The sequence below is a fragment of the Eublepharis macularius genome, chromosome 1 (assembly GCF_028583425.1).
Source record: "Eublepharis macularius isolate TG4126 chromosome 1, MPM_Emac_v1.0, whole genome shotgun sequence".
Lineage (NCBI taxonomy): Eukaryota > Metazoa > Chordata > Lepidosauria > Squamata > Eublepharidae > Eublepharis > Eublepharis macularius.
Genome location: NC_072790.1, coordinates 226100044 through 226121680, shown reverse-complemented (window position 1 = coordinate 226121680; position 21637 = coordinate 226100044). Strand labels below are relative to the sequence as shown.

Genomic DNA, 21637 nt, shown 5'->3' with positions numbered 1-21637 from the left:
TGCCTCAGCAAAAAGTGATTCTGCCTCTTCCTTCCAGAGTTCTGGCCAATGAGTTTAAGGTCACTGGGTTGACTGTCGAGTAAAGAAATCCAATTGCAGGTTGCTCCACTGTATTGGTAATTCAGTAATTTCAAACATGTTAGGATACTTCTGTATTTTACTTCTTCTGGCTCATAAGGCACCTTACCCAACTACTGTCAGGCACCAAATTTCAGGCTGCAGGGCTGCTAGCAGGTGACCTGCTTGACGTTAGCTCGTTTAAATTGCAGGAACAATTTTGAAGTACTTTGCAGTACACACCTATGCAGAGTGACTCCAGTCTGAGCCCACTGATTTCAGTGTAACTCTGTATAGGATTGGACTGTTGAATTGTTGCAGCATTATCTTTAGTGACTTCTGTTGTGAAAACAGTAATTAAGAAAAATAAGGAATCGAGGAGAACGTAGGTCCTGGCATACTCCTTTTCTCTTGAGAATTGTTTTCCTACCCAGGAAAATTGCTGTTAAATTACTTCTTATGAACGCTCAGGCCCCTACTTATTTTTCTTTTAGGCACAGGAAAAATCAAAAGGCAGCCCAAGATCTGCTTGCCCGACTCCGTGACAATTGGGAATTGCAACACTTTCTGCAAGATTGCCAAGAGGTAGGTGGGACCCAGTCAGCTGGTAAAATTGGGTAAGTCCCATGGGGCTGAAAGCACTTCAGTGAATGAAACCAAAGAGATGCCCTGCCTTTGCAGGGTAGTTCTTGGGGGAACAGTGAAAGATCATACCTGGACTTAGCAGAGACCAGGTTTTATATAATAGTTTAAACACAGTGTAATGGTTAGAGAGGCTAGTATCTGGGAGACCCAAGTTTGAATCCCTACTCTACCACAGAAGGCTGCTGGATGACCCTGGGACAGTCTCATACTCTGCCTAACCTACCTCACAGGGCTGTTGTGAGCCAAAAACGGAGGCAAGGAAGAAAGTTTAAGCTGCTTTGGGTCCCTATTGGGAAGAAAGGTGGGGTATAAAGGAAGGAAGTAAATAACTTTTAAAATTGAGAAAGCATCTGCCAGCAGATTTCCCCCCCTCATGTAGATATAGTGAATTCAAAGTGATCATGGGTCTGCAGCAAGGGGAACATGACTGATCATATTTCTTCTCGTGTTTTTAAGTTTGCAAGGGATTCATTCTCTAAATTACGCCCACAGTTGTGATTCATTTGGGTGAACGCCATGGGCTTGGTGCCCTGGGGCTTGGCAGTGGCTCACGCTTGGGACTCTCCCCCCTAAAAATTCTCTCTTCTTATCTGTCCTCTAGCTCACCCTGTGGATCAATGAGAAGATGCTCTCTGCTCAGGACATGTCGTACGATGAAGCCCGGAACCTCCACACCAAGTGGCAGAAACACCAGGCTTTCATGGCCGAGCTGGCATCCAACAAGGGCTGGCTGGAGAAGATCCAGAGGGTGGGGCATTTTTGGAAGAGGGACTCCTGCACTTTTAATTTTAAAAAAAATCAAAGTCTGCTTTAGAGTTTAAGCCTTCCTGCAGTTACATCTGCTCACCTGGGAACCTTGTTCACTGATGTCTGATGTGAAATACCCCGAATGGCTCTTTGCATATGCTCACATGAGCTCTCTTTTCAGTCTCAAAACCCCAAAAGTAGTACTGGAGCTCTAGCCTGTTTTGCAGCTTAAAAACTCTCTCTGGTGTGTGGAGATAATCAGCTTTAGTTGTAGATTCTTCCATGGTAAGACAAAGGCACATTACACACGTGCAGAGGAATTCTCTTCCTCGTTACTTCTTAAAGTAATAATGGAAGAACCAAACAACACCTAACACCTTTTATTAAGACCAAGCAAAATGACACAAATGAGCATGCAATCTTGTGAGCTCTCTAGAATTCTTCATCGAGCTGCATGTTAAAAATAATGATAATAATTAGGAAATAGCTCAAAGCATGTTGCATGCTTTGCATCAGTAATCCTTACAAAACCCCTGGAAGGTATACAAGAAAAGTCCTGTGGGATCAGACCAAAAGCTCAGCTAGTCCAGCATCCTGGGGTTTTTTTTTAACAGTTGCCAATCAAATGCCTCTGGGAAGCTGCAAATAAAGAATGAAGGCAATGGGAGTTCTTTACAGAGGCTGTCCTGAATTTTTCTCAATAGGGCTCATTGCTCATTGTGCTTAATAATTCTTCCCTTATTAACAGGAAACAACATCTTTATCCAGAACAGATATTAGGTTAACTGGCCTCAATTTTATTTTAAAAATCAGGAAGTAGCCAGCATAATATTGGTCCCCTGGTAGGGAGGCGGAATTTAGTGACAAGTTGCATATTTTTGTTGGGTGATCAGCAAGAACACATCTGAGTTTTTAAAGAATCTTTGGGTGTATGGCATTCAAGTTTTCTGATTTTTGACTTTTCGATTAACCTTAAAACTTAGTATCTTTTCAACTCTGTAGTCCCTTTCCACTCTCTATTCCCAGGCAGAGGTTAGGATTGCCATTGGGCCTTGAGAAAAATATCCTGTCTCTTTAATGGAATATTATTTACTAGGTTGTTATTTAGCTATACTAGTTTACTAGGTTGTTATTTACCTATATGCAGGGCTTTTTTTTCTGGGAAAAGAGGTGGTGGAACTCAGTGGGTTGCCCTTGGAGAAAATGGTCACATGACTGGTGGCCCCGCCCCCTGATCTCCAGACAGAAGGGAGTTTAGATTGCCCTCCACTCAGTGGTGCGGAGGGCAATCTAAACTCCCCTCTGTCTGGAGATCAGGGGGCGGGGCTACCAGCCATGTGACTGTTTTCAAGAGGTTCCGGAACTCCATTCCACCACGTTCCAGCTGAAAAAAAGCCCTGCCTATATGTCATGAAAAACTTCAACAATCCATTTTTCACACATTATGCCTCTATTGAAGGGGCAGGACATTTGTCTCCAGGCCTATTGGCAACACTAGGTAGCTTCTTCCCTGAGCACCACCAAATCCGCTGCTAGTTTTACACAAATTATTCTAAGATTGAACCCTGGTTTAAATTTGCCTTGTTGTGCTTCCTTCCCGAGACACTGGGAACCCAGATCATGTTAGGGAAAGGGCCATACCTTAACGGTGGAGCTTTGCATGCAGATAGTCACAGGTCTGACCCTCAGGATCTCCAGTTTTAAAAAATCAAGTAAATAGGTAATGTGAAAGATCTCCACTGGAGACCCTGAAGAGCCACTGAAATTCAAAGTAGATGATTATGACTGTGATAGACTCCTAGTCTGGTTTCGTATAAGGCAGCTTCATGGGCAGCCTCTTCGTTTCTTTCTCGTACTTTAACAGGAAGGTCAGCAGCTGATGGCCGAGAAACCAGAGCTGGAACCTGTAGTGAGAGCCAAGCTGGACGGCCTGCAGCAGCTCTGGGAAGAGCTGGAGTCCAGCACCCAAACCAAGGCCCAGTGCCTCTTTGATGCCAACCGAGCTGAACTCTTCACGCAGAGCTGCTCTGCTTTGGAAGCCTGGTTGAGCGGATTACAGACCCAGCTGCACTCGGACGACTATGGCAAGGATTTGACCAGCGTGAACATTTTGCTCAAGAAACAGCAGGTAAGCGTGGGTGTGCTGGTGGGTCTCATAGCCTTCTGGGTTTCGTACTGTGCCTAGCACACCTCTTAAATGAAAGGCTGAAATTGAATGAGCAATGGAAACAGCTGGTATGGAGATGCTCAAATGGACCAGTTCTAACGTGGGTGGCGGGTCCTCCTGCCTACACTTGCAGTGGGACACCAAGAGAGGGGCTGAATTGTTCTTCCCTAACGCTTTGAGCAACTCAGTCAATCTCAGAAAAGAGGCAGAGTCTCTTTTCATTGGCTTCATTTTGTGACAAACATTTTCCCTATTCCTCTTACCTATAGGGTTGCCAGGTCCCTATACCTTCCTGTTGGGAGGGCAGTAGACCTGGCACTTACCTCATGCCAGCAGGGCACTCTGGCACCCACGCGATGACATCACTCCTGGATATTTTCATTCCAGCCGCAAGAATGCTCCTGTACTCCGTGTGGAGCTGATTAGCCCATATGGGGGCCAAAATCGGCCCCAAATGATGTGTGGGAGTGCTCCCATGGCCAGCACGACAACATCACTTCTGGGAGTGACATCATCACACCCCGTGGGAGTTCACATGCATGCATGTCGTGCATGTTCCCAGGGTGTCTGCCAGTGGCAGGCAACCTCCGGGGGCTTGCCACCTCCTGCTGATCACTGGTGAATTGGCAGGCAAGGGGGAAAACTCCCGGGAGTTTGCCTGCCACCGGTGGGCACCTGGGAACCCTGCTTACCTATATCCTCCCTGGAAAGTGGCCTGTGTGTGCACAACTCACTACAGACATACATTGAGAAGGGAGCAGGCGACCAGAGGGTTTGGCCTTTACAACACCTTCCTTCTGGGTGGTGAGGCATTCATGACCCACCCACACATGTCCGGCACCCCAGTCTTTGTAAGGTCCCGTGAGCACCGGAATCCCTAGTTTGTCCCCTGAGGCCATAGTCCTGTCTTCCCAGTCTTATTTACTGCCTTGAGGGGAAGAACAGTGAGCTCTGTGTTGTCTGTCTCCACAAGTACCATCCACTAGGGAGCAGCTTTCTTGGGCCACATAAAATAGATGCTGGGAGCTTCCAGCCCCCAAATGCTGGAGCACCTCCTCCTGTGATTTCCTGGAGTTGATATTTCATTCTTAAATCCAGGGTGGAGGGACTTGCACTGATTTTTCCCAGATCCCCTGTAGTTGCAATACTGCAACTGAAGTTATTTTGATAGAGAATGCGGAAAGGATAAGGAGGAGCCATTGCAGGGGTTTGGAAGAAGGAGGTGAAACATCCTAATTCATACACAATTGCACGGCTTTTTCATCTTGCTGGGTTATTTACTTATGTATGTATTTATATGTTATTTATAGTCTGCCTTTCTCACTGAGACTCAAGGCAAATTATGTAGTGTAAGTCAATACGATCAACAGCTGGGACATGCAATAAACCATGCAATAGGCTATGAATTGTAAAAATTTGATCACAAGCATAATTCTAAATACAGAGATGAAACACGGCCGAACCAAAACATAAGTAATTTGACACGTCATATTAAACCATGAAGAAACTACCCGATAGAAGCAGATCTACGTCAAAAGACACTACTCAGTAGTATAGTCTATAGTCCCTGTTCCTTTACCACAGCATCCCTCTGAGCTGTTTCTTACAGCACAGCTCCATTACCTGTCTGAGTGAAAAAGCCCTCCTGACTAATTCAGTTTTGCATAGTTTGTGGAAAGCCAAGAGAGTGGGAACTCTTCTGACCTGTTCTGGATTTTTGCAGCTGGTAGGGAGAAGGGTCAGTGGGGGGGGGGGGACAGAACTCCTGTGTTCTCCTGGGCAAGTGATTGGACTACTGGGTTCAATTTGGGGAGTTCCGAGCCCTATTTTGTTTTTGCATTCCCACCATCTTTCTTTTCCTCCTCTGTTCCAGATGCTGGAGAATCAGATGGATGTTCGTGAGAAGGAGGTGGAAGGCCTCAAAGCCCAGGCATTAGCCCTCAGTCAGGAGGACTCCAACACTGTGGAGGTGGATGGCAAACTGCAGACAGTGCAGGCCAAGTTTGCAGAGCTGAGGGCCCCCCTGCAGGAGCGCTGTGACAAGCTGCTGGCCTCGAAGGAGGAGCACCAGTTCAACCGTGACCTGGAGGATGAAATTGTGAGTTATGGGAAGAGCTGAGCCAGAGCAGGGCTGTTGGGACAATAGGGAAAAGATTTGCTTTGCACCAGCAGTTGTTTCAGCCAAGCAAACCCTTAATGCGTTTGAACTCCTCTGCACACTGAGGGCTATTTCTAGTGCAAGGATGTACGTGTGTGCATGCGTGTGTGTGTGTGTGTTTTTGGGAGGTGACAGTGAGCATAAACCATGTCTTGATTTGAGTCCACTAGCACCTTAGAGACTAAAAAGATTTTCCGGGTGTAAGCTTTTAAGAGTCAGAGCTCCTTTCTTCAAACTTGAATAGGAATGGAGATCCATGAGCCTTTATATAAGCCATGCCTGATTGTCTTCTCCCCCCACCCCCTGCCGCCCACTGCTCCTTGTAGTGCTGCAGTGCCTTGGTTGCTTGGCCAGAGATAGGGCTGCCACCTGGCCTGGAGAGAAAAAATATCCCAGGGATGTTGTTTACCAGGTGATATAGTTTACCTCCATGCCACGAGAAGCTGCAGTTAACCATTTCCACACATTAAGCTTCTGTTAAAAGCACTGGGTGGAGATGTGGCCCTGAGCACCAAGCAAAATGGCCTGTTGCGCCACTGTCATCAAGCATGACAGAGGTTGCCTCCCCTTGTTCTAGCAGGTGGACTTTTAAAGCAATTGCATGAGCAACGCAATACAGAAATGTTAAGCAGGGATTAGTCATCCGTGCAAGTCAGCTCCAGATTCACGGAGGGACTGTTGTGTTCTCCACGTGGAGGCACTTGTTCAGTTCTCCTGAGCTCTGAAAGTTAGAGGTGGGTAGATTGCATTTTTTGGTGGAAGTAGGAAAGTGCTTCTATTATGGGTGTAGGGGGGACTAGGCGCCCTTTCATTTTTCGATTGCCTCTTTAGCTACTGTTTTCTTAAGGCTACCAGGGTAGGGGGTCAAGGTTCAGTCTCCATAGCTCTCATAAATGGTGAGGTCAAGGAGATGAGGCATGTGGATTTCATCAGTGGACTCCTTCTTTCCCCCTATAATTAGAACATTGGATTAGAGCTCAATATCCCTTTCTTCCCAGAAGGGCTGCTTCCTCTACATAAAGCAGAACAGAGAGCTCCAAGGGTAGCCTTGCTTGACTTTTCTGACAGTGTTCTTTCTAGTGGGGAACATCCTTATTGCTTGGAGGAGGGGGAAGTGAGAATAATACGGAACTGAGACTCTAAATGGACCCCTGCAGAAATGCCTGGCCTTTCTCAGCCTTCTTATTCCTTCCTCTCTACAGCTGTGGGTGAAAGAAAGGATGCCCATGGCAGTTTCTACAGACCACGGCAAAGATCTTCCCACTGTCCAGTTGCTGATTAAGAAGAATCAGGTAGGATTTGCTGGGTGGGATCAGTAGAGCCCTGGGGAAGGGGAAAGGATGAAATGGACAGCATCCAGGTCTTGAAGTTGTTTAGGTCACAAGAAAATAACCTTGTGTAGTCTGGCTGTTTGTTTAACTATAATGCAAGAAGACTACAGACTAATCCTCAATGCCTTGCAAATAAGCTCATGTCACACCCATTGGGTAGGGTCCCACTGATCCATTCCACTTATGACAGTCCCTTCCTCCAGTGAAGAGGCTCATGTGTCTTGGAGGGAGGCTTCTTTTGCCAAGGTGAGATGCTATCATTTATGGAACAGACCTGTGGGATCAGACCCATTATTATTAGCCCACATACCCAACATAATAATCATTTCTGGTCTCCAAATGAGAGAGAGAGAGCTCTCAAGAACCAATTACCTTCTAGTTTGCAAAAGCTTCTTTACCTGGTGACTTGGAGCCCATTTTTACTCGTCATGGGTGACAAGGCAAGTAGCTCCTTACAAATCTTAATTTGCATTGTACCTTTGCAAGAATACTACATGTCTGTAGGCCTTCAGAGTGTTGTGCAGTTGTAGCTGTGGAAAGGTACCTCTTGCATAGTTTTTAGAGCTAAAGAGCCTCTTGCATGTAAAGAGAAGTAACTTTCTCACCTGCAAGTTAATAGCGTCTTACTCAATAACATCAGGCAGATTTCTTTACATAAAGATCTTCAGCTGCATACAGGATTGTTTGGATGTGCGCTTGAATTTGCATTCCAGTAAGAATGTATGCCGCTGTGTTCTGGACCAGCTGTAACTTCCGGGTCAGGCCCAAGGGCAGCCCAGCATAGAGTGAGTTGCAGTCGTCTAGCCTGGAGGTAACTGTTGCATGGATTACTGTAGCCAGGTCCCGGGGCGAGAGATAGGGCACCAGTTGCCTAGCTTGCCAGAGATGAAAAAAGGCAGACTTGGAACAGTCATGACCTGGGCTTCCATTGAAAGTGTGGCATCCAGAGTCACACCCAGGCTTCTCACTGTCAACGAAGGCTTCAGTTGTACCCCGTTGAGGGTTGCGAGCCGACCCAGACACAGAACCTCCATCTTCAGGGCATTCAATTTCAGGCCGTCATGGCCTCAAGACCCTCGGCCAAGGAATCTGGAGTGAAATCAGACTGGCCATCCACCAACAGATAGAGCTGGGTGTCATCCAAATACTGGTGACAACCCAGCCCAAAATTGTACACTACCTGGGTGAGGGGGTACATATAGATGTTAAATAGCATTGGGGAAAGAATCGCCCCCTGAGGGATGCTGCATACTAAAGTATGGTGGGCGGACATCTGTTCCCCAAGTGCCACCCTCTCTCCCTGACTGCGGAGGAAGGAGCTCAGCCATTGCAGGGTTGTCCCACAATTCCCCACATCAGTGAAGCGGTGGGTCAAGAGATCATGATCGACTGTGTTGAATGCAGCTGTAAGATCTAGACGTATAAGCAGTGCCGACCCGATCCAGGTGTCGCCGCGAATCATCTATGAGAGCGACCAGAGCTGTCTCCGTACCATGGCTGGGCCTGAAGCTAGACTGGAATGAGTCCAAGATAGAGGCATCATCTAGGTATACCTGCAGCTGTTCCGCTACTGTCCTCTCAATTATCTTACCCAGGAACGGAAGATTCGAAACTGGGCAGTAATTGGCTGGATCAACAGGATCCAGTGATAGATTCTTTAATAAGGGCCGCACCACTGGCTCCTTCAACGATTCTAGGAAAGTCCCAGAACTCAAGGAAAGATTAATGATTTCAGCTAACGGGACCCGAATCCCAGCATTGCCAGTTTTCACCAGCCATGATGGGCATGAGTCCAGTAGGCATGTGGTAGGTTTCATAGCATGCAGGACTCTCTACCTCCTCCTGGGACGTGGCCTGAACTGATCTAATATCAACTCTGAAGACGACCAAGGGGCCTCCGGTTCACATTACGGCATCAACTGTGGTGGACAGGTCCCGGTGGAGTGACAAGATCTTAACCGCAAAATAGTCTCCAAATGCCTCACAGCTTATCACCAAATTTACATTGCTATTTGTCCCATGTGTATGGGACGTTAAAGACTGAATCACTCTGGAAAGTTGTGCTGGGCAAGAACTAGCAGATGCAATGGAGGCTGCATAGTATTATCTGTTTGCAGCTTTCACTGCCACCTCATAGGCCTTCATAAATGTCCTGTAAGATGTTCTTGTCACTTTGTCACAGAGTCGCCACCACACTTGCTCTAGCCATCTCAGCTCCTATTTCATCTGTTGTAACTCCTCAGTATACCAGGGAGCTATTCTAGTTCGGGGGTGGAGAGGGTGACGGGGAGCGATCTCATCGATGGCATCAGAGAGACAGGCATTCCAGTCCTCTGTCAGCTCATTCAACAAGCCGCCAGGGGGCATCGGATCCTGCGGAGTGTTCTGGAATCCAATTGGATCCATTTGACCCAGTGGGTGAGCATAAATCAGCTGGAGGTCGCGGTGCCCAGACAAGACCTCAGGACGAGGCGGCCTGACCATGGCACTACTGTAGGTTCATCCAGATCCACCTGTATCCCTTCCCCAAAGATTAAGTCCAGCGCATGTCCTGCTCGATGTGTGGGCGTCGATACAAACTGGGAGAGTCCTAATGCTACCATGGAGGCTTTCAGGTCCATGGCCCATGAGGAGGCAGCATCATCAGCATGAACATTGAAGTCTCCCAGGACCACAAGCCAGGGGTACTCCAAGGCCCAGCCAGCCACCGCCTCCAACAGGCCAGGCCAGGCATCTGCTGGTGTGCTGGGTGATTGGTACACCAGACAGATGGCTATACTTTCCGCGGCGTCCCACACCAGGCCCACGCAGTCAATGCCGGCAATTTTTGGTGCAGGGAATGGCCTGATGAAGAAAAACTCTCGAATGAGCACCGCCACCTCCCCGCCCCCCCGGGGCCACTGTCCCGTGACTGATAAAAGACTGAGAAACCCGGGGGGGCGGCTAGCTCTTTCAGGGTGACAGTTTCACCTTCCTGTACCCAGGTCTCGGCCATGCACACCAGATCCACCTCTTCCATTGCAAAATATTGCTGGAGGGTTGCAGTCTTATTATTAATGGACCTGGTGTTGCACAGCAGCAGTGACGGGAGAGGGCACTGAATCCTAGCCCCACTACCAGCATCCCTTGGGATGGGGCAAAGGTTGGAAGGGACCCGAGCATAGCCATATCTCCGTCTCCTTCCCTAATAATACCTAGCCCCTCCGCCATACCTCCCTTGTCCCATTACCGCTGGGAACCCTGACCCCATATCGACCACCAGTTCAAATAACTTCTGCCCTCAGCTACTAACCCCACAGCGCCTATTGCACTATAACCTGGGTCCGTCTAAACAATAAGTTTTCCCTAATAACATTAATACCATCAACAGTATTAATAATTACATTCCATATTTTCCATCCCCCTTTAAATTATTAATTTCACAACTTCTCTAACTGACTACCTTCCTACCAGAGTAGGTTTAATTTAACAGTCCAGCCAAGTCTGTAATTCAGACATGCAATACATACAGAATTCCCCCTACCTAAACCACCCACCCCAATAATAACAACAGTCATAGAGAAGGGAATACAACAACCAGGGTGAGACAGAGAAGATAAAACAATCTCACTCATGCGCTAGTCTGTACAGTAATGAGCATAATTTCGGCTTCAAAATAAGAGTTTGAGGCTTTGCTGAAACATCATTTACAGGGATAGTTGGTAATGTCCTGGCTATTCCAGCATAGTTGGACCCCTTCAGTAACCTCATCCATTTGAAGGCTGGCATTACTGACCGCATCACTGTGATCACATTGCATTATCTACTACTCCGAGTGCAGGCACTCCATCGATTGCTCTGGCTGCAGGCATTCAACTGCTTCAGCTGCAGACACACGGGTCCAGCTGCCAGCTCCAGCTCTCCCAAACTAAGCCCGCTGACAGCTGGAGCAGATGGCATTCAAACTTAAGAACACCACCAGCAGCAACTCACAGTAGAAACAATGCTTGCTCGGCTCTAATAGTCACAATAAAGGCTCCAGTAGTTTAGGGGACTTCTGAGTGCATCAGTCAGGATCCTCCAGCTGTCCGAGAGGACGGCAGTGGCTCCCCATTTCTCCGATACCCCTTTTTGCCCAATGTAGTCTGCTGCGGTCCCTTCAGTGGCCCAGGACCTCAGGGAAACTGACAGGCAGTGAGTAGGCACGGAGCCAGTGGCTAGCAGCTGCTCCCACTGCTCTGTGAAGCAACAGTCTGCAGCAGCTATTCAGCTTTGTCCCTCAGAGTCTCAGCTCCCCAGCCTCCGATCATCCATCTCCTTGGCTCGACAGTAAGCTGGTTTCGAAGTAATTCCTCGTTGTAGTAGTAATAATGATCCCCAAGTACCGACCCAGGTGTTGCTCAAAACCCCAGCACTCTAAAATAGCCTTAACGTTAAACTTTAAAACTCTCTACAGCAGGAACTTCTGGTTAATGCCCCCCCCCTGCAGTGCCATATACTATACTATTTTTGATTTTACCACTCGACCCACCAATCCATCAGCTCCCTTTCCTGTTGTCGTCATTACACTTTTCTCTCACAAGCTGCAATATTTGCTAAATTTCCATGACTAGCATCTTCTCCCTTATCATGAACATTCCATGATATCTCCTCCTCAGCTCAGCCAAAAGAAAAGGTGGTAGTAGTGGAGTGCAGTCTCTCTCAGAAGCAATAACTTTTAACTTGGCAGTGTGCGTATCTATATATAGATACTGAGAGATCTAGCAGGGAATTCTGAGAGTTACATTAAGTATCTCTGGCCGGTGCTAGTGGTGCATTTATTCCTTTTATCCTTCTTTCTTGCACCCTCAGACCCTGCAGAAGGAGATCCAGGGTCACCAGCCCCGTATCAATGACATCGTGGGGCGGTGGCAGGGGTTGGCATGCAGTGGCCTGGAAGAGGAACTGCAGGGCCGCGTGGAGGCATTGCAGGAAATGTGGCAGGAGCTGCAGAACCAGGTAGAGAAGCGACACGCACGCTTGGAGCAAGCGCAGATTGCCCAGCAATTCTACTTTGATGCCGCAGAGGCAGAGGCCTGGATGGGTGAACAGGAGCTGCACATGATATCAGAGGATAAGGCAAAGGTACGTGGGGCCGGGGATGCACATCTGAGACATACATTTCTAAAAATAAGAGGAGCCTGGAGCTTATACTTCCCAGCAAGTCGCATCCAGAAGCCCTTCCTCTTCCTGATCCTTAAACACACAGAAGCTGATTGGACAGTCCTTATTGTTTCATATATTCCAATCCTGAAGACTAAAACAGGATGGAAAAGAGAGCTGTGTTCCCTCACAAATTCTCGACAGTGTCTTCAACAATCAGTTTTCCGTAGGAGGGGTTTACTTGCCTAGAAGTCAGACTCCACAATCAGAGAGTCAGAGTTCTAGATCTGCTGGGGAAGGAGGTGGGAACTAGCTGCAGTTCCACAACAGTGAGCAGGGAAAGACCCTCTGCACATGCTCAGATGAACTCTTCCTTGTGGATATTCCAGGACTTTTAATGTGGCATAATAGATTATGCCCTGGCTCAGATTCAGCTGTCGCATACCACCAGCCTTCTTACCCTTTTCTCATGATTGCACCTCGGTTAGCCTTACCTTCTGAAGTGAGAAAAGAACCTGTATCTCCCCTCCCATAGGATGAGCTGATTGCCCAGGCCATGGTGAAGAAGCATCTTGTCATGGAGCAGGCCTTGGAAGACTACGCCCAGACTATTCACCAACTCTCCATCCAGAGTCGCGACATGGTAAACAATGGGCACCCTGAGAGGTAAGGCAGTCCCTGCCTTTGCTCCTGCCTTGCCTTCATATCACCAGATGCAATGCCGCTGGAGCCACACGGTTCTCTACGAGTGGGGTTAGTTCTGATCCAAGGGGAATGCCTGAGCCCTGCCTAATCCCAGTATGTTTTTATCCCCTATTTCTTCCAAGGAGCTCAAGGTAGCTCATCTGAGTCTCCCTTCCCCATTTTATCCTCACAACAACCCTATGAGGTAGGTTCCAGGCTTTTTTTCAGCGGGAACACGGTGGAACGGAGTTCCGGAACCTCTTGAAAATGGTCACATGGGCTGGTGGCCCCGCCCCCTGATCACCAGACAGAGGGGACTTTGGATTGCCCTCCACGCCAGAGCGACGCGGAGGTCAATCTCAACGCCCCTCTGTCTGGAGATCAGGGGGCGGGGCCACCAGCCCATGTGGCCATTTTCTCTGAGGGCAACCCATTGAGTTCCACCACCTCTTTCCCCAGAAAAAAAGCCCTGGGTAGGTTAGACTGAGACTGTGTGACTGGCCCAGAGGCACTCAGTTACCGTCACAGCAGAAGGCCCCAGGTCCAGTCTCCAGTTAGCAGATCTTGGATAACAAATGCTGGGAAAGACCTTTCTCTGCCCAAGACCCTGGAAAGTGACTGCCAGATAGCGTAGCTATGATTTGTGAGTGCAGGATATGCGGTTCAGAAGCCAAAGATGCTTATCTTTATATGAGGTGCAGCAAGGAAGGGTGTGAGCTAGGACACAGTCAGAGGACAACATGAGCACAGCACAATGGAGAGTAATCCTAGCACACCATAAACAGAAGAGGTTATATCATGATCTCTGTCCCTTTCCAACAGTGAGCGAATCACACTCCGGCAGGGCCAAGTGGACAAGCTTTATGCCAGCCTGAAGGACCTGGCTGAGGAGCGCCGTGCTAAGCTTCAAGAACATCTCCGCCTGTGCCAGCTGAAACGGGAGGTGGATGACCTGGAACAGTGGATCTCGGAGCGGGAGGTGGTGGCTGCTTCCCACGAGCTTGGGCAAGACTATGAGCATGTCACGGTGGGTCCTGCAGGTCATCTCCTACTTTGGGGCTGGGGGAAACTGAGCAGAGCCTTATTTCTTTTATTAATTCTGGTTTTGCTAATGATGGGAAGTGTCAAAGAACTGTGGATGCCCTGCCCACTGGAAAGCTCACTCGACTTCCTTTCCACCTGCACTGAGACCTCAGCATTGTCTAGCCCATGTAGATTTTCACATCAATAAGGGCTAGAAATGGGGTATTTGTATTTTTTTTTCTAATGCAAGTTGAGGATCTCGGGTAGCTGGATTTTTGCACTCTTCCTGCATTTTTCCTGGACTCTTGCGTGTACACATTGTCCTGGAACTGAGCTGTATTCTGTGTAGGGGCAATCAAACATATTGGAGTTTTTTCTTTGTGCCATTGAGTGGGATTCTATTGTTTGTTCATCCTCTGATCTTTATGACACTTGCCTTTCTCTATCCTGCCCTCAGATGCTGCGTGACAAGTTCCGGGAGTTCTCACGCGACACAAGCACCATTGGCCAGGAGCGGGTGGACGGTGTCAATCAGCTGGCAGATGACATGATCTCTGCTGGTCACTCTGAAAATGCCACCATTGCCGAGTGGAAGGACAGCCTCAATGAGGCTTGGGCAGACCTCCTTGAACTCATTGACACCCGGAGCCAGATGCTGGCAGCTTCATACGAGCTACACCGGTTCTACCATGATGCCCGTGAGACCCTCAGCCAGGTCCAGAACAAACAGAAGCAGCTTCCAGATGAGGTGGGGCGTGACCTAAACACAGCTGAGGCCATGCAGCGAATGCACAGTGCTTATGAGCACGACATCCAGGCGCTCAGCACCCAGGTATACCTTGTGATGGGGAGGACAAGAGTTTAGGCCGGTGAAGGGTTAGAGGCGGGTTAGATGAGCTCCAGAATGGGGAACCACTTAGGAATTGCAGATAAGGCCACCAAGGATTCACAAGCGCCTTTCTTTGGCAAAGCTTCTCAGTGTGGTCATCTGGACGTAGTTATTACTCACCACCGGTGACTATGCAAATGCTTTTCATTAACTTAATCTGGGATACATATGCATTACTAAGTCAGTGTCAAAGCTCACATGAAGAGCATCTTATCAATGAGGTAAAGAAAAGCTCCTATGCATTATTAGAAGTAAAAATCAATCTCTTAATCTCTTCTCTTTCATCCAGTAAAAATATTTTTTGTTTATTTATACCCTACTTTTCTCCTCAACGAGGCCCAAAGCAGTTTACAACATCATTCACTCCTCCTTTGTTTTTATCCAGAATGATCAAAAACACAGCTCAAGGCTGAGGTGCAAGCTCCAGAATGGTTCTCGATGTTGAAAGACCCTGAAAGACCCTGATCCTTGTGGTTTGTTTGCCTGACAGGTGAAGCAGGTGCAAGATGATGCAGCAAGGTTGCAGAAGGCCTATGCGGGTGAGAAAGCAGATGACATACGGAGACATGAGCAATCTGTGAGCGAAGCTTGGACTGACCTGCTCAGTAGCAGCAATGGCCGCCGGCAGCTTCTTCTTGACACTGTTGACAAGTTCCGTTTCTTCCGCATGGTGCGTGACCTGCTGCTCTGGATGGATGGAGTCAATCTCCAGATAGATGCTCAGGAGAAACCCAGGTAAGGGGACAAATGTGCAGGGCTTTGGTAAATTAGTCAAGTCTCATACCCCCACCGTCTTTGGATGTGTCAGTGTGTTCCAAGGCCTGACTGGGCCATCAGGTGCCTAAATCTACAGAACCATGTTTGGATAGGTGGCCTCCTTCTCCCTGACCTCTGCTTTAAAGGGACTCTGCTGACAACTTTCTAGTATTCCTTTGTTCCACACAGGGATGTGTCCGCTGCTGACTTGGTCATCAAAAACCACCAAGGCATCAAGGCTGAGCTGGAGGCCCGGACTGACAGCTTTAACGCCTGCGTTTCCATGGGCAACGAGTTGCTAGCCAAGGGCCACTATGCCTCTGACAAGGTGAGAAGGCCTCCCCTAGTTAATAGCACTGTTACTCTTTTGTGGGGAAACTTTTTGTGAGAGAGCAAGTTTGGTGTAGTGGTTAAGAGCGGTGGAACTCTAATCTGGAGAACTGGGTTTGATTCCCCTCTCCTCCACTTGAAGCCAGCTGGGGGACCTTGGGTCAGTCACAGCTCTCTCAGCCCCACCCCCTCACAGGGTGATTGTTGTTGTGGGGATAATAATGACATACTTTGTAAACCGTTCTGAGCGGGTGTTAAGTTGTCCTGAAGGGCGGTATATAAATTGATGATGATGATTCAAATTTCACACAACACAATCAATAATAAATAAAGATCACATGTTATCATTGATTGGCCTTGCTGAGCTGATACAAGTTCCCACCAGAGACCTAAGTATCATCCAGGTATTGGTGTAATACGTACTCTGTTCCAAGTAGTGCCATCTTTTGCAGTTCTGTAGGTGTTATGTCAGAAAGCTCCAGTTTTTCCATATGAATTGCAAAGTTTTTCGAGATGGTTCCAAGTGCCCCGATGACAATGGGCACTACTGTTGCATTCTTCTTCCATCCTCAGGTGGTTTCTATTGCCAGATCTCTATATTTAATCATTTTTTCTTGTTCTTTTTCTTCAACTCTGGTATCCTCTGGAATTGCAATGTCAATTATCCAGACCTTTCGGTTTTTCCACAGCTGTCATGTCTGGTGTATTGTGTTCAAGGTGTCGATCAGGTTGTTGTCGTTGTTGTTGTTAAGTGATATAAAATTATGCACATCTCTAAATTTAGTTTTTAGGTAACCTATCCCCTCCCACTGGCATTAAAATTACAGATTATCTTAAAACAGAGAGACAAGAAACTTGCCCTTGTGTTTTTAAATTACAGGAGAGAAACCCACTGAATAACTTGAACAAAGGCCAGGACTCTGATACCCTTCATATAGGAAAGGGAAATGTGGCCATTGTGTGGCTTCTCTCTTCCTTGTGCTGTGGTCATAGATAAGCTGTATTTTCTTTTACACCATTATTAAAGTTGAGGAGTTGTTTCCTTTAATTGCTTCTGATCATTGTAAGTACCCTGCTTTCTATAATACTGAATCTAAGTAAAGGGATGGGGTGTGTGATTTGAGCGGCATCATCCTTAAAAACCACTAGGTTCTGGAAAGCGCTCCAGAAGACGTTGAATGAAGGTTGGGAATGATCTGTTCTGGGAAACAGGAGTGTTATTAAAGGAAAGAATATATTCCTAATCTGAGAGGCTGAAAGGGGAAGATGAAGGGAAACTTAGAACTTGTTTCAAACAGCCATGAAATATAATTGGGACGTTCAAAAGGAAAAGGATACATTGCACATTTAAATTTAAACTTAACTTTTAAACTAGAATAAAAATAATACAATAAACACACACAACACAGAGAGAAAAGAGAGGGGGGCTAATAATAGTTACTGTGAGTATGCCAAGCAAAACAAAAAAGTCCTCACCTGCTGGTGAAGATAACGAAAGAGGGAGACAGGTGAGTCCCCCCTGGGAAAGAAGTTCCAGCGATTTGGTACCATAACCATAAAGGCCCTTTCTTAGGTTGTCACCTGTCTAGCCTCAGGGGCACCAGAAGCAGGTCCTGCGAAGATGGCTGGACTGAACAGGTAGGTTCATACATGAGGAAGTGGTCTTAAAGTCTTGATTGTATGTCTGTAACATTTGAACTGTGCGTAGACCTATCAAAATAGGTGATTTCCATTGTCTAGGTGCTCTGTTCTCTCTGCAGATGAGCTGTTGTGACCAGGTTATTTTGTCGTCTCTCCCTCTTCCCTTGCTTCCTTCCCCTTTGTTGCTCAGATTACAGAGAAGTTGACCCAACTTCAGGACCGGCGCAGGGAGATCAATGACAAATGGCGGGAGAAAATGGACTGGTTACAAATAGGTAAAGTGGAAGCAGGGGAGGGGTGGTATTTGGAGAGCAGCACAGGAAAAAGGGATGGGTTAGCTCTGGGATGGGGGCAAAAATTGGGGAGTAATCAATAGGTAGGTACAACCGAGAAACTCTTTATTTGTCATATTTGTATCCCAGCTTTTTTTCACAGAACTGGGGTTGATATACTTGGGGATTTCCCCATTTTTACTCTCACAACAGCCCCATGAAGAAAGTTAGGCAAAAAGATTATGATTTAGCTGAGGCTATCACAACTGAGCAGGGATTTGAAGCGATGTCTCTCCAGTCAGAGTACAATATCTGAGTGGCTTTTAAAGCACTATTACTTGGTCATCATAAAGCTGTGGCTTGCAGCTGTGAGCAAGGAAGTCCTTGAACTTGCTGGGTGGGTTTGGACAAGCTGCAGTCTCTTGGTGCCTCCATATCTGCAATATAAGAGTAATCATACAGGCCCACCTGACAGGGCTTTCGTAAGGATTGCTGAGATAGTATTAGAACTCTCATACTCTCTCATGGTGGAGGGCCAAATCAGATGTGCATTTGGAATTCCATGTCTGGTGGTCCCAGCAGTTTTAAAAACTAAATTGTCATGTGTGTGTGTGTGGCGGGGGGCTGATTCAAATCAGGATCGTGGCATGAGGGGGCGAGAGGGTTTAATTCTCCCCTCCCACCTGCTGCTTTCCTGACCCAGAGTGGCCCCAGGATTTGGGTTTTGACCCTCTGTCATGGTCTTCCAGTGTGGACAGTCAGGCATTGTGCAAAAAAGAACTACTAGGTTGTTTGGGGGTGGGAAACATGCTACTAAATCGGAAGCCCATAACTGTTGGGTTTGCCAAGTGCTTTTGCAAACTGCCTTGAAAACCTAAAGAGTGAACAAATCTTTGAAATAAACTGAAAAAATGGCCTTCCTCACTGCCTCCTCCTCCTCTCTTTCTTTCTCTCTCACACACATACATCATGCAGTCATGGAGGTGCTGATGTTTGGGCGTGATGCTAGCATGGCTGAGGCATGGCTCTCCAGCCAGGAACCCATTGTACGTTCGGCTGAGCTGGGCAGCAATGTGGATGAGGTAGAGAACCTCATCAAACGCCACGAGGGCTTCCAGAAATCGGTTGCTGCCTGGGAGGAGCGCTTCCTTGCACTGGAGAAGCTCACAACGGTGAGTAGATGAATGATGATAAATGGGGTGAGGAGGAAATGCTGGAGGGACTGGGGAAGTATCCAAGTCAGCCCCTGCTTGTCTGACTCTGTGCACACGGTGCATGTCTTCTGCTCTGCGGTTTATTGATTTGCTTGTTAAAATTTTTTATCCCACAGAATCAGGTTCTTAGCTGATCAAAGTTAGTTAAACTCAGCTGCTGACTGACTTCTCCATAAAGTTGTTTCAGTCCTTTTAAAAAGTTACCTAAGATGATGATGATCATTACATCTAGTGGAATGCATTCTGTAATTCCATTTTCTGCCATCGTTTGATGTATCATGCCTGAGAGTTATTTGCACTTTGTAATCCTAGTCCTGTTGCGTTGCTTATCAGATTTCTCCTACTATTTGGTTGCATTGTTTTACACTGTGTAATTCACCTTGAGTCTCAGTGCAAAAGGTGAGCTATATAAGTATGAATTCTAGTACTGTTTGATGTATTGTTGAAGGCTTTCACGGCCGGAGAACGATGGTTGTTGTGGGTTTTCCAGGCTGTATTGCCGTGGTCTTGGCATTGTAGTTCCTGACGTTTCGCCAGCAGCTGTGGCTGGCATCTTCAGAGGTGTAGCACCAAAAGTCAGAGATCTCTCAGTGTCACAGTGTGGAAAAGATGTTGGCAGGTCATCATGGAAACCATGCTCTGTTCATTCTTAAGGTTTCTTCTTTCCTGTTGAAGTTTTGCTTATGCTTGTGAATTTCAATGGCTTCCCTGTACAGTCTTAAGAATGAACAGAGCATGGTTTCCAGTTCTGAAGAACACCAGGCTAACAAAACACTCAATACCCAACAATAGCCCTGCAGAGAAAATTAGCACATCAAGCACCAATCCATATGCAAAAGAACCTCCTCAGGATACAGTGAAGCCTCCCGCCATTAGCATTCCACACCCTGGGAAACTCTTACAGGATGACTCAGCACAACCCCACCCCTCCTGAGTAGATATAAATGACCTGCCAACATCTTTTCCACACTGTGACACTGAGAGATCCCTGACTTTTGGTGCTACACCTCTGAAGATGCCAGCCACAGCTGCTGGCGAAACGTCAGGAACTACAATGCCAAGACCACGGCAATACAGCCCGGAAAACCCACAACAACCATCTAGTACTGTTTGTTTGTTTGCTTGCTTGCTGGCTTACTTCATTTATACCATGCCTTTTCCCCCAGTGGGGACCCAGTGGCTTACATCATTCTACTTGCCTCCATTTTATCTTCACAACAACCCTGCGAGGTAGATTAGGCTGACAGTATGTGACTGGCCAAAGATCACTCAGCAAGATTCTTTGGCAGAGTGGGCATTCAAACCTGAGTCGCCTCAGCTCTTAGTCTGACACTTTAACCACTATACAACACTGGCTCCCTTGGGAGAGACAGAAATATCCACTCTAGCCATAATCTTATAAGATTTTACTACCCACCCTGAGTCATCTAAACCGGCACAGAAGAACAAAGAGGGGCACCTTTCCTCCCTGATGTGGTAGTTTTCTGTTTGCAGAGACTTTTTAATGCCAAGGAACCTTCAAAGCTGAAACCAACTAGCTGAAGTTAGAAGCACTGGGGTCCATTCTGCCGTCTCACCCCCACCCAGTTCTCCTGCATATGTCAACCAGATCTCAGCCCTGCTTTATCCTTCCTTTTGGCAGCAAGCTGTGTAAAAGAATGCTTACATTGTTGCTTATATCTCCCCTGCCAGCTGGAAGAGAATGAGCGTCGCCAGCATGAGCAGGAGGAAGCAAGGAAAAGGAGGTCTGTGACGCCACCGCTGCCAGAACCTGAAGCCACAGTGCCCCAAAGCCAGCCTTTGGAACAACAGCTTGCCCCTGATGGTGACAGCCATGATGGCCGGTGAGAGCAAGGGGCTCCATAAGTTTATCCAAAGAGGCACACGTACAGGCAGGACTAGTGGCAGGATCTAGGAAGGGCAGCAGACTTAGTGCATTATATGGATTCCATTTGGAAGGGAAGGGTCTGAAAACAAACATTCCATTTCATTTATTTGTTTTAATTCATTTAAACCCTGCCCTTCTCACCAGTGGGGACCCAAAGCAGCCAACATCATTCTCCTCTCTTCCATTTTATCCTCATAATGATCCTGTGAGGTAGGTTAGGCTGAGAGTGTGTGGCTGGCCCAAGGTCACCCAGCAAGCTTTCGTGGCAGAGTGAGGATTTGAACCTGGGTCTCCCCAATCTTAGTCCATCACTCTAACCATTACATCACACTGGAAGATTTTCTTGAAACCTTGAATCATTATAATACATTTAGAAGCTTTGTGCATACAGTCTCCATAGGCTGATAAGAGTTCACCAGACAAGAGGCAGACCTTTGGGCTGACTTTAAAAGAGAGGGATGACATTTCTGATGAAATTGAAATTTGTGAACCCTTATCAATCTGAAACTTTAAACCTTCAATTCTAAACATCTAATGTTTTCTTGTTTTGAGGATATATAAAGATGCCCCTAAAACTCATATAGTGAATTGATTACAATTTTTAAGATAATTTATGTCAGTGTATTAGCTCATCAAATTAAAACAGTTTACCCCCCTAGTCAGGGCCACCAAGCCTGCTAACCAGGGCTTTTTTTCAGCTGGAACACAGTGGAA

The 21637-nt window shown here is 47.1% G+C and overlaps 1 protein-coding gene across 2 annotated transcripts in view; it reads left to right on the top strand.

Moving 5' to 3' along the window:
* Positions 1 to 21637, top strand: part of SPTBN2 (spectrin beta, non-erythrocytic 2) — an 81933-nt gene that overhangs the window by 53518 nt on the left and 6778 nt on the right. For both annotated transcript variants that reach the window (XM_054990094.1, XM_054990084.1), the window contains 14 exons: positions 552 to 642; positions 1304 to 1450; positions 3314 to 3577; positions 5490 to 5714; positions 6977 to 7066; positions 11936 to 12208; positions 12762 to 12892; positions 13733 to 13937; positions 14391 to 14765; positions 15313 to 15557; positions 15768 to 15906; positions 17740 to 17824; positions 18797 to 18993; positions 20728 to 20879. In XM_054990094.1, coding sequence (XP_054846069.1) covers positions 552 to 642; positions 1304 to 1450; positions 3314 to 3577; positions 5490 to 5714; positions 6977 to 7066; positions 11936 to 12208; positions 12762 to 12892; positions 13733 to 13937; positions 14391 to 14765; positions 15313 to 15557; positions 15768 to 15906; positions 17740 to 17824; positions 18797 to 18993; positions 20728 to 20879 — 2619 coding nt within the window. The remainder of the gene's footprint in view (positions 1 to 551; positions 643 to 1303; positions 1451 to 3313; positions 3578 to 5489; positions 5715 to 6976; positions 7067 to 11935; positions 12209 to 12761; positions 12893 to 13732; positions 13938 to 14390; positions 14766 to 15312; positions 15558 to 15767; positions 15907 to 17739; positions 17825 to 18796; positions 18994 to 20727; positions 20880 to 21637) is intronic.